At 42.0% G+C, this 13478-nt stretch overlaps 1 protein-coding gene across 1 annotated transcript; it reads right to left on the reverse strand.

Moving 5' to 3' along the window:
- Positions 1-7469: 7469 nt before the first annotated feature.
- On the reverse strand, positions 7470-13144 carry CLRN2 (clarin 2). The gene is made up of 3 exons (XM_067530342.1): positions 12892-13144; positions 8219-8398; positions 7470-7735 (listed from the first exon to the last, which is right to left on the reverse strand). The coding sequence occupies exons 1-3, from the start codon at positions 13142-13144 to the stop codon at positions 7470-7472; spliced, it is 699 nt and encodes a 232-aa protein (XP_067386443.1).
- Positions 13145-13478: the final 334 nt, after the last annotated feature.

Here is a 13478-nt window from a genome sequence, read left to right on the forward strand (position 1 = left end):
CTTCTCCATTCCCTGCTCTCCACCAGAACACCCATGTCAATTTCATGGCTCAGCTATGTAATTGACAAGGCTGCCCAGGCAGGGAGCAGGTGGAGAAGCTCCCCCACTTCTGGTCCTAGCTCCCAGGGGAGAGCAGAGATCAGCAGCCTGTGGTTTCTCCCCCCCCCGCAGCTTACAGCCCGGAGCTGGGCTGCAGCAGCCCACAGTTTGCCCGGTCCCGGCTCGCAGCTGGTAGCCGGGGTCCAGTGGCACATATCCTGGCTCATAGCTGGGAACCAGCCTCCCCTTGCAGTAGCTGGGGCTTCTGGTTTCTTGTCAATTTCTCTGCTCCAGCTAACCCTAGATTACATATTAAAACACATACTGGACATAATCCTGCTCATTGTGAGTTTTGCCACTGGCTTCAGTGGGAGCAGGACTGGGTCTTGTATTTATAATCCACAGTGCTATTATTGCAAAACTGCAGAATTTTATGTTCCAACTATAAGGTGTGATCCTGTTCATGTGGGAGTCAGTGATGAAGTTCCCAAGCCTTATTCTCTCCAAAGCGCTGTGCTCTGATTAAGTTTGATTTTGGACCATTTACTTCAATAGGCGTTTTAAGTGTGAAAAAATGTCAGGGTCAGGCTCTTAGAGTTTACTATCCCATCAACATATTGTGTAGGGGATCTATGCACAAATCTTTCAGAGCACATCAATCCTTCATGCTTTAATTGGACAATAATGGCTTTAGATGCCAGTGTAATGCTGTAGTTTAGGAAGGTAAGGGATAACAATACTTTTATTACCAAAAGCAATAGATGTCATTACTATGCACAAGAAAAGTTTGTTATGCAGTAGGGAGAAAGACTGCAAGACAAACTTATTAAAAGCCTTATCCTAGAAGGCACTGAGTTGTGCAATGTGGGCTGAGGGCACTCATTACTTTGCTGGAGTTAGTCAGAATCTTGCAAGGTCATGACTTAACTATTCTGCTAACCCTGCACTAGCGTACATCACTTTATCTTTGTTATACATTGTCTGGAGAAGCGTCATTCCATCATCCATTTTAGCAACACAGTACAGTACAGTAATTGGGTTCACTTTTCTCAATTCATACGTACACCTCTGGCAAAACCAGAATCAGTAATGTTAGCTTAAAGATGGGAAAAAAGCAAGCTAAGCTCTCCCTTTTCCTGATAGCACATTTGACCATACATAAAGCTGACTGTTCCTCATCAGGCAGGAACCCATCTTTTGCTAGAAACGTTGTTTCAGCCATTTTCAGTTGCCACAACTTTGCATTTCTCCAAAACACAAGACTGATGTTCAGCCCTCTAAAACTGATGTGCCACATTTAAGCTTGCATTTTCATACTGTGCATAATTCCCACCTTTGGTCTGAGCAAAGTGGCCGTCAGTAGAGAGAAAGTGATACTTCTTCTTTCTGTAAAGCAATTAGCATTAAGCAGAAAAATGTACAAAAGAAAAATGACAGCTCTCAGCCACTGGCCTGTGCACAAGTACTACAACTGGGGGGTACTTCAGGCTTTTGTGATTGCCGCACTAGACTCCTGACTCTCAACTAATGGGCCTCTGTGCTAGACTTCATCAGGCCCTGCTGTGTCCACCTTCCATGCAGCTGTATACACCCTAACCTGCAGTGGATCTTCAGCAACCATAACCTTTGAATCTGCAGCAATCCCGTTTTCACTGCAGTTGAATGGAAAGCAGCTACCATGCACAATCCTCATCTGCACTGGCTGGAATTTGGCCCTTTGAGGGATATTTTTAAACTTGGTTGGTCTTGCAGTGCCAAGGGACCTTAGTAAGGCCAAGGATCTAGCTTAAGTTCAGTAAAATGAAAAGGTTGGGCATCACAACTGCTGTACACACGCAAAAGCTACATTAAAAGAACACTATCCAGCATATGTGCTGACTTTTGTTTTTACTGGTGGGCGAGGGCGGTCTCTGGGAAGGAGGTGGAGTGGGACCAAGTGGGAGTGGGGCTTAATGGAGGAGCAGGGACCCAAACAGCTGATTGGCTGCAGCTGGTGGGGAACACCTGTTGACATTTGGGAAAATGGGCAGGCCAGTAGCGAACAGCTGAGCAGGAGCTGCCCCACCCGAACAGCTGAGAGGCAGCCTCAGGAACTGCTGAGAGGTGGGCCCAGAGCACCCATGGAGTCGGTGCCTATGTTTCAAAGTCAAGCCCTCAAAAGTTGAGAAATGTCAAAAGTATGGCTACAACTTTAATTGGGCCCCCTTATGCATATGGGGGATGAGACACTTTGCCAGTGGGTTTCATAGATACGCGCTGACAGCAGAGGAATGGGGAAGCTCAGTGATCTTGCGTATCATGCCAGGCACCGGAGGGAAGTGTGCCCTAGTAAGCACCGACTCTTCTGCCTATTCCTCCCAAGCTCTACCCCTTCTGCGCTGCTCCTTCCAATCTGTCTCCGTCCCCATCCTGTCTCTTCCCCAACCCTGGCTTCTTGTGTTAGTCCCATTCTTTTAGCCAGTCCCTGTCTCTATTTCTCAGGCTTCTCATCATCCCACTTTCCTTGCCCAGTAACTCCTAGACTTACCCTTCTGGACTCCCAGTCCTAGTCAATATCCTCACCACTCCTTATCCTCAGTCACCTTGCCCAGCCAGTCCCAGTTTCAACACTTGTTGTCTCAATCTAATCGGTCTCCCCTACCCTGGCCTCTACCCGCGTTTCCCATCGGGTCCCAGTCATACTCTCCCTCCCCGGGCTACTCAGTCTCAGCATTCCTCAGCGTCCCCCTCCTAGCTCCTTTTCCAAGCCTCTTAGAATCATAGAAGATTAGGGTTGGAAGGGACCCAGGAGGTCAACTAGTCCAACCCCCTGCTCAAAGCAGGACCAACCCAACTAAATCATCCCAGCCAGGGCTTTGTCAAGTCGGGCCTTAAAAACCTCTAAGGATGGAGATTCCACTGTGCCCATCCATTCCCAGATCTCCCCAGGGACACTCACTTCTTGTCAGATTTGTCTCCTCTTTCCCTCCACCCCACCGGTTCTCACATCCAGTCTCCTTGCCCATCTAGTCCCAGTTTTTCCCCACTCCTCATCTGGTCTCAGTTATCTGCCCACCTACTGGCACCCAGTCCCGCTCTTCCCTTGTGCTCCCCAGTTCCCAGTCACAGTCTCCTTGCCCAGCGCATCCCCCAGGCCAACTCCCAGTTCCAATTTCTCTTCTCCCCCTACAGATACTGTCCCCTCTGTATTTGAATAAGACAGTTTCCTCTGCCACACTCCTGGACCCAGGAGCAGACTCACTTTACTCTGTTCAGATGTCCAAACCCAGCACAGCCTACAGCAGTACAGAGCTGCAATTACAAGAAATTTTTGCTCAGCCCCAGGCTAAAGCATACCCAGTGCAGACAGAATCTTCAGGGAATTTAGCTGCTAGAATCTAAGAAATTTCTAATGAGCATGGGTGAACTGCAATATTTCAAAGGGTTATAACTTGGCCAAATTATAGGCAGATTGTCACGGGGACAACAAAAAGCACCTTCCTGACATAAAGGTCACACTTTTTCCAAGTTTCATGCCCCAAAGCTCTAGAGCAGTGATACTCAGACTGAGGCTCAGGAGATGCAACTGGCTCTTTAATGTGTCATCTGCAGCTCTTTGCAGCACATGATATTAAAACACTGTGGTTTAGTTATTAACCACTCTAAGTTATTAATCAATCAGGATGCTTTTACTATGTTATTAATCAATTGTAGAATATTTGGTCAGTCATTTTGCTGTGAGAATATTTATATATATAAAATGAAATAATGAATTCACACTACAGTGGCTCTTTTAGGTATTGTTGATCACTAATCTGGCTCCTGAATCACTGAGCTCTGAGTATCACTGCTCTAGAGCTTCTCAGAGAAAAGATTGCCAGAATTTTTTTTAACATGGGCAAAACAATGTATTTCCCCCCATTCTTGTTCCCAGAAACAGCAAAATCATTTTGGCTGAAATTAATTAATAACCAGCCTGAGGCAGACTCCTGGCATTGACTATTTCAGACCAAACAATTAAAGTTTGGTAACTGAAAACAGGGCTTATAATAGGAAATGTTGGGCAACCTTAAAATAGATGGTGCTACCAGTCCCATCTCGTATAGTTAAGGTTATATATTCAGTCACTGGTAATCATAATCACTAATCTGAATCACTGGTAAATATTAGTAATGTGTGAAGGCATTAAAATGGCTTTAAGACAGAAGAGTGAAATAATTTTAGTACAGTAGTATTATTCATAACCTGAGGAGTATGCAGTTAAATGTAAATCTGGGAACTAAAGTAACAGCAGTATTTGTTGACAACTGAACGAGTCCTTATGACAAAAATAATTTGAGAGCACAAGAGTATATGTGTAGGACATTACGCTAGTAATAAGGGACATTTAAAAGCGCAAGCTGCTAATTAACCCTCAGAATCTGAACCAGTTGATATTATTGGTCAAATTATTTTATCATTTACACCAATTTAAATTGAGTAACCCACTTAAGTTAATGATGAGTTATTCTCTATGTGCACACCATTAATTGTAATCAGAATTTGGATTTACTGCACAGAATGTTACAGTACAGACAGCTAAAGTGGAAATGTCTTCCACCATGTCCACATCAACATGTCTCAACCCTATTCTGGGGAGATATCTCTAGGAGTGAAAGGCAAAATCAACCTGAAATCTGTTCAGTTCAGGTGACTTCCTCTAAAGGTGCCAGTTTTCATGGTAGTTTTTGTGATACATGCACTTGTCTACCAGGAACAGAACTGAGGCCACCAATTCATTTCCCAGTGATCAGATTATAATGATAGTTGATCACACTACTTGCTGTGTAAACAATGCTACAGCATTCTAGAGTGATAGTCATGAATTTATTGTAAGCTGTATCATTCTGGATTATTATTGCAAAATGTTGCATAAATTTTTGTGTGTGATGTTGGCTGGATTTGAACTGGTGATCAAGAAGTGAAAGGTTTTTATGCCAATCATCTGAGCCATTTTCTCTAGTCTTATTTACACGACTCCTAATTGTATCTTTAGCACCACTATGATCAATTTAAGGGCCTAGTCCAACAAACCTTCATTCTGATCAGTAATCCTTACTCTGGTGGGTCATCCCAGCATAGATTACTCATGTAAGTAAGTGTTTTCAGGACCATGCACTATGTCAGCAGTTTTTAAAATGTGTTGGAATAACTGGTAAAAATCCTCATGAAAAGTAGCTCCAGTATACTTCTCTAGCTAGTTCTCAAAATTAAATATCTCTAGGTGCCTTTCCTTTTTCCTTAATGCAGTTAGAGCTAGTTATGGATAGATTTCATGCCATGATTTCATTGTTTTTATATCAAAGCTGCTTTTAAGTTACATGCTCTCAGAACAGCATTGTAATTTGACAAATATTTCATTTTACACTGTTTTTTTTGTCTAAAAATAAATAAGTGCTGCATTGTAAGGCCTCGTGCTGTGTATCAAGCTTCAACATGGAAAGAAGTTTTGCAATTAAGTCTGTGCTTAAATTCAGCCTTAACTACAGCAGCACTAGTGAGGTCTGCAGATATGTAGTAAAGGAGAGCCATATGCCCAAGATTCAGAGCCAACCACAATTGTTTTGGGAGGTGAGGTTACGGTGAGAACTCTAATGATGAATTCTTCCAAGGGGCACTGATAGATAAGAGTGTGCTGTTAAATCAACTTCATATTGTGGGTTGGATTTCTGCAATCCCTCTCCTACTATTGCCTCCTCACCATAGTCTTGGCTCAAGGAAGGAAAGTCAACAAAACAACAGTAAAACAAATACAAGACAAAATTGGCTGTTGTAGTTTATGGGTTAAGAAAAATCTTTTTTGAGTCTAGCTTCTCACTCATGTGAAGATGATGGTAGTAGCGCTCCAAAAGTATTGAAAAATCCCAGCTGCTTTCCTTACCATGCTATTTTTTAATCTTTATGGTGAATTTTTTGAATGTTTATGAAAGTGAGTGACCAGTTCTCTGTCTGGAATCCAACACAAAATTTTACCTACATTTAAGTACCCAAGTTTGCAAGTGTTGACTTTGGCTTTTAAAATTATTTTTTCAGTGGAGAGGGATTTTCACATAAAAATGAAGGATTTTCTTAAAATATCCTGCAGCAGTATAAGAATTATTCAACTCTGGCTTCCAAAAGATTTTCATACCTCTTTCAATAGAGGCTTTGACTAAAATAAAGATTAGTATTTGCAATTTACAAAATAACAGTTTTCCATTAATCTTATGACTACAAAATTGTGTTTTAAGAATTAATTTGAGATGGTAGCTTTACCAAAAGAGTTTTTCATGAATTCAAACAAATACTTTATGTCCAGTTTTTTGTAATTGTCATCTCTAAATAGTTTAGGAATATACTTTGTTTCACTATGATGATAAAACTCTAGAAATCTCATTTCACTTTAAGGTCTGATAATTTTCAGTGCAGGATGCATCAGTTGTGACTCAGCTGATTAAATGCTTGTGGTAGTGCTGGTATTTCACACAAATTAACTTTCCATACATCTTACCATTTTATTATAATATTTTTTCATTTTAATACTGTTTCATCATACAAAAATTTTGTACTTAATTTCAGATAAAAACAAGAATTGGCAGAGGCCCGAGGACCATAAATCTGTCAGAATATGAATTTTCAGGTTATCATAAAAATCCTAATGTCATTATTTAGAGTCTGTGTACAAACATTTTCCTGTCCTGAACTACAGACCTCTTCACTTTCCAGCTATTCATTTTTCTAAGTCCCAATTATTCTTGCATAATAGTCTTATTCTTATTCTTCTATTCCATATTATTCTTCTGTCCACTTCTCGAGTCTAGCTTTTGATGTATGTTTCTAAGTTTCTATATCTTTCCATAAGTCTTTAGTACTGTGCTTTTCCTTACATTTCAGTTTTCCAGATAATGGAGTTGACTTTTTCAGTTTTGTAGCACATCGATAAACAAGGAGTATGTAGCCATCTCAGATTTCCTAGAGAATTCTGAGGAAATAACTTGCAACTCTGAATAAAAACTTTAAACCAGTGTCTGTTCTTCCTGCTTTGAAATAAGAATGTATTCTAGTAACTTTGAGGCCAAAGTATTGCGATTTATATATTCTCTTCCTTACCTGACTTTTTGGTTCTGGTGAAAATATACTTTAGCTCAGATATGTAAAATATTTAAGATGAAAAATATTCTAGAAAGTAACTTTATTACTGTCCATATTGGTTAGTTTTTCAAGCAGTGAGGTTTCTGTTTGTCTTCCATGTAGTGACCTTTAATTGCTGGTACTGACAACTGGCCTCAAAAATACTGTACGTTTCTGTAAGTGGCAGTTTTACTATCCATGACATCAACAATCTCCATCCAATTCAAAGGTTGCAGAACCAAGGAGCTATTTTTATCATGACAGTTCACTTTGCAGAACTAGTTGTATGTAGATGAAGGTTATCAGTACATAATATCTTCTGCTGTAACAGTCGCCTCTTCTGTTTTAGTCTTGAATTCAGGGACACGAACCCCACTTATGGCTATTAGCAACAAATTTACTACATGAGATGTCGCACTAGCCACACAAAGCCAAAAGGAGCTTTCATACCGTTCTTCCAAAATTACAAACTGAAAGACATTTTCCTGGAAATTGGCAATTCTTTCTGTGAGGTGATGAAGTTTAACAGCAGCTATAAAGCTAGTGACTGCCAGTACTGTAAAGACTCCTGCAACAGAATGAAAAAATAATTAGTCATTTTCAAAAGAAGCTAGACATTTTGGTTGTGATTCAGGAAACCATGATTTAAGCACATGCTTAAAGTTCAACACATAATTAAGTACTGTCCAGATTAGGGGTGGATTTAAGGATGTGCCTAAATACTTTCCTGAACTGGGGCCTTTATTAGTTATGTGACCAAACCAATGTTATGTTTCTATTAAAGTTCTCTTGTATGTGATATGGAGGCTATATATGTGAATTCCCTATTCATACAAAACAATCTACCATATGCTGTAGGCTGAAATGCCTTCTAAGAGTTTTATTCTAATACAAGGGAATTCAGTGCTAACTATTTTTTTGATACAAGTATATAAGCCAAGGAGAAATTTGCATATGTCAAGAGGAAGATGTTTTCATTTTTGTACACATTTACTTTTACCATTTTATTCAAATGTGGTTGGTAGTAAAAATTATTTTAAAATTATTTTACCTGCAAGTAAATTCCATAGGCATATACCTGCTGGACCTTTAATGGCTCGATATGGAACTTTTATAGCATTGAGAATGCAGAATCCAAAACTGACCAGAGCAAAGGAAATGGCCACACAAAGGAAGATTAAAATCATCACATGAAGGCCTGCATTCAGCTTTTTCAACAGATGTGGGAAGACTGGCAAGAAACAAATATTCAGTTATTCAGTGTATAAATATCCTTGTGAAAATTACAGGATATGCATTATAATGACTGATTTTCACTCAAATTACCAAGGCATAATTTACAGGAGGAATCACTCTGAGGAGATACAGATATGTTTTAGTTCACGAGGGATGAATTTATCTGCTCACTACATCAGAGGAGCAGAACTCTGACCCTGACAACCCCTGAACTTTGGGGGAAATTCAGATATTGGGCACGTCTGTGCTCTGAGCCAGGGGTATGATTATCCAGCTCGAGCAGACATATTCACCCGAGTTGTCATTGAGCAAGTACGCTAAAAACAGTAGTGTAGATACTGTGGCATGGGCAGCAGCGAGCAGCAGCCCGGGCTAGCCGCCCCACATATGCACCCTTGTGGTCTAGGGGTGATTGTACTCACGGAAGCTAGCCAGAGCTGGATTTAGGGGTAGGTGACCCAGGCAACTGCCTGGGATGCCAGGCTTGGGGGGCTCCAGGCTCGGGGGGCGGGCTTTTCGAAGTTCAGGCTCATTAAAGCATATCTTTGATCAATGATGGCCAACGAGAGACTGACATCGCTTGCTATTTTAACGCTTGAAAATAGCATTGGCCAGTCTTTGGATCTCTTTGACGCTGTGCTTCAGTTCGTGAGGGCAAAGGCGAGAAAAGCAACTTTTTGAACGAAAGGAGTAGGGTTAACATTCTAAGACTGTCACCTACAGTAACACTATTTAATACTCGCCCACCCAACGTTGGTGCACAACTCAATTTCTTCATGTTAGTACATTTCAGTTATTCTTAAAATTAAAACGTTTCTATAAGCTTAGAGTAAACCATTTTTTAATTTTTTTTTATATATGGCAAGAATAAATACAGATTTACAGATCCTAGTGTACAAATTTATTGTCTTATGTGACAGGGATAAATCATGCATGCTAATTGTACAACATAGTTGTGAAATGGGCTACAAATGAAATAAAAAATAAGGTATTAAAAAGTTTAACAAATGGAGAAGGAGTGCCAAAGACACTCCATGCCTAGGGTGCCATTTGGTCTAGGGCCGGCCCTACAGCTAGCCCACGCCACTGCTCACAGCACCCTGTGCTACTGTGGCTACATTAGAATGCCAGCTCAATTAGTGCTAGTGCAGCAATGGCTATATGACCTAGGAATCACACACCTAGTTCCAAATGTAGAGGCAGTCTCAGATCCAAACCCAGTGCCATGAACTCATTTCTAATAGTTATGTATGTTTATTGGACTTATACAAAAATTAAACATGTGATTAAAAGCCTTGCTGAATCAGGCTATAAGGTGATTTCACTATAGACCAGGATGCCTTAAGCAGGCTAGATATGCTATCAATCACAATAGATAGTGCTAATGATATATATATATATATATATATATATATATAGTTAAAAGACCATTATTAAGGTTGGAAAGTCTAGCATGCAAAAGTTAAGAAGTGCCACAGTTAAGGTTGACTATTCCCCATGTGTGTATGCATTATAATACAGTCTTTAATTACAGGGTCACATTCTATTTTTTCCACAGGACCCCTGCCTCATTCCATGCTCCCATCGGTACAGACTGTTCTGCCCATTCCCCTCAAGCATGACCCCTTCTACCCTTTTCCTTCCAACCTGTCCCAGTCCCTTCTTTTCCCCACCCCTGGCTCTGCATCCCAGTCCCATTCTCTTCACTTAGCCAGTCCCATTTGCTGTTTCTCAGGCTTTTCATCCCAGTCCCAGTCTCCTTGCCCATCAAATCTTAATCCCACCCCCTTCAAATTCCCCTTCTCAGTCCTAGTCTCCTTCACCCAACCTCCCAGCTCCTTGTCCCCAGGCTCCTTGTCCAGCCAATCCCAGTTCCCTGCCACTACCAGCTCCTAATCCAATCTGCCTATCATCCCCACCTGGCCTGTAGTTACTGCACTCCTCCCCTGCCACGTGCCCTATCCCCACTTGTTTCTGGTCCCTCCCAATCTTTCTCCCCAGGCTCCTCATCCAGTCTCTGTGCCCCCCTCAGTTCCTGGTCCCAGTTCTTTTCGCTTATCAGAACCAGTTCTTCCCCAGCTCCCTGCTTGTTCATCCGATATCTCTTCCCTCTTCCCTGTGCCCCATTGGTTGTCAGTGCCAGTCTCCTGGCCTGCCCAGTCCCAGTCTCCCCCATCATCTCATACAGTCTCAGTCTCCCCCACATCCATTTGCTCCCAGTCCCTCTCACAACCTCAATCTCCTTTTCAAGGTCCTAGTCCCACTCTCCTCGCCCTGCCAGTTCCAGGGTCCCCAGGCCCAACCCCACCTATAAAACGTTCTTAATAATGTAGGCCCAAGGTTCTTGAGTATCTCTCTCTCCCTCAGTGTTCCCTCCAAGGTATCGGAGGTAAGATGAGTTTTCTCAGTCTCCTTTCTCAGGTTGCCTGTGAATGAGGGAAGGGGAGAGCCATTCTCTGTTTAGGGACCCCATCTATAGAATGTTTCCTTTAAAGATGATCACTAGAGTCCTACTATGACTTTTTCCAGGCATGGTCTAAAGCCTTTTTATTTGGGTCAGTATATCACTGACCATTTTAGCTTCTCTTTTTCACCTTTCTTTTCTTGCTCAGTTGTATTCTAGGGGACAGCTAGCTTTGCTGGGCAGCTAGCTAAGTTTTAGTTAAATTTTGTATAAAGTTTGCAGAGCATCCTAGTCAGGGCTGGCCTTACATTTTATGTGTCTCTATGTGAAGCGGTACATGTCAGACCCCTGACAACACCTCCACTTCTCTGAGGTTCACATGTCTCCCTATACCCAAGTCTCCTGGAGTACTCTGAAAAACTCAGTGCTCTTCAAGCATGTGTATTTTTAAAGTCTATGCTTTCATTATTTAATTTTTGAGTTAAGTCGGTTAAAAAAACTAAAAAAGGTAATCACCCCATTGCCAGGCTTTGCTATAAATTGGAGCCTGAGGAAAATGAGGACCAACAGAGGGAAAGAGAGGTAAGAGGATGCCTGAGAAGTATGGAGACAGAAACTAGCATCCTTTATTATTGGAGAATAATGATTATGGTGTGATTGTCGGTGTGATTCTAGGAGCACTAATATGAAGCAGTTTATTAGGGGACGGGGCATAAGGACAAAACATACAGGGCAAAATTCTGTCTAAGCCTGCAAATTTGTGCGGGGAGGAGGGAAAAAGGATGCAGAGTGCTTTGTCCATCAGGGGCTGGGGTAGATAACGCACCACACAGTGCTCTGAGGGGGTCTGCTCAATACCTATTTCTAAAGCAACAGAAATAAGGGTCCTTATTAAGTGTGGTCCCCTGGGGTCTCCTGAGGTGCTGGAACTAGGGGTGCAGGAGGTGCTGCCCCATCCCTTGGCTTGAAGTGGTGTCCATTGTACACAGGGCTTACAGTTTGGTTCAATGGCCCTCAGCGTCCCCATTATACAAATTGTTCCAGCATCCCTGCTAAGGTGTTCTACCTATGTATGCTGCACACTGGCAAAATGGCTCTGGAGTGCCTGCCTGGCAGCCACACCTCCACATCCAGGGTAGGCAATCCCTTGAGGGAAGGCCAGGCTTTAGCCCATAGCATCCAACTCTAAAGGTCTCGCAATTCTACATTTTTTTAAAGGGAAAACTCAATACCGTCTTCATTTACAGAACTCAGCCACCTGGTGTCCTATATGTGACAGCCCGATATTGCTATCCTAGCAGGATGGATTCCCATGGATTTCAATGGGAGTTTTGTTTACATAAGCAATGCCGGATCAGGCCCTTTGTGCATAGTATGCATCCCAGTGGTCAATATTGAATTATAGCACAGGGTCCCCCTCCTCCATTTCCCTGAGCAGCCATGCAGGATTTACCCAGATATTGAGCTCAGGTATTAGAGGGGTTGGAGAGGGGGGAGTGAGCAGGGGCTGTATGTCCATACTCCCTCCCACAAACAGCTGAGCATGGTGGAAGCAGAGAGAGTCAGACACCAGCCAGAGCCATGGCTCCACCCCCTATGTTTCAGCCTTTGTAGTCGGCTGGACACAAAGGAGGGAGTTTGTTATGCCTTGAGGTGGATCTACACAACATACTTCCCCATCCCCCATCTAAAATAGGAGCTCCAAGAAAATTCTGACTGGGAAGGGTGCCTCTTAGTCCCAGTTCCTTCCCAGAGCTCCTCCTGGGGTGGCTCAGCTGTACACAGGCTCTGACTTAGAAACTCTCAGTCTAGCCCATAATAATTAAGGAATATTTTTCTCATATTGCCTAAGCAGTGATACAGGGATGTACCAAAGAACACTACTAAAACCCCCCTCACCTAAATGTTTGTTTTTAAAATTCTCACTCCTACCTAGAACCATAAAAGCCACAAGTAAAATGAGCCATAGATGTGAGTTCAATAACTCTTCCTATTCTATAGGTACTACAAACAAAAGGATTTACAATGCTCTTAGAATTTATTTATATATTGCTTTCTATATATTCAACCAAACCTTTACTTACTTGTGAATTTGGAACGCCGCCCACCTAACCCACACTGTCGTATTTTGCCCCCCCGAAACAGTCCGTAGTAAATATCTCCAATGAACTTGACTAGCTCTGGATCTGTGGCATTGACCAAATCAGCTCCTGTTTTACAAAGGATTTTGCCAGTCATCCACTTCTGGGTTCCCATTGCAATGACAATCAAGAGAAAAGACACAAAACTCAAAGCAGAAGCCAAGGCAAACAAGGTCTTTTTAAAGCAATTGGGCATCCTAGTAGTTTCAAGAAATCATCTCCAACGTGTCTCTGCATTTATTAGATGAGTTTCACATTTTGCTGATGCTCAGAAATCCACATGTGGTAAAATGCCAGTTCTTCCAAACACATTCTTTTAAATCTCATTGTATTTTAAAACTTCAGAGGTACAGTTAAAAATCAAGCCCAAAGTATAGATTTGCTGCAACGACATCCTGAAATGGTTGCGAAGAACAACTTCATTACACTGTAGCGCAGTGGTGTTTGTTTCTGCAGAAAGTAATCCTATATCTATTGCACGACTAGTATTTCATCAGAGGGTTTAACTGTTCCCTGTTTTGAATACTCAA

The sequence above is a fragment of the Emydura macquarii genome, unplaced genomic scaffold (assembly GCF_026122565.2).
Source record: "Emydura macquarii macquarii isolate MOO-44397 ecotype Brisbane River unplaced genomic scaffold, CSIRO-AGI_Emac_v2 contig_3062, whole genome shotgun sequence".
Taxonomy (NCBI): Eukaryota; Metazoa; Chordata; order Testudines; family Chelidae; genus Emydura; species Emydura macquarii.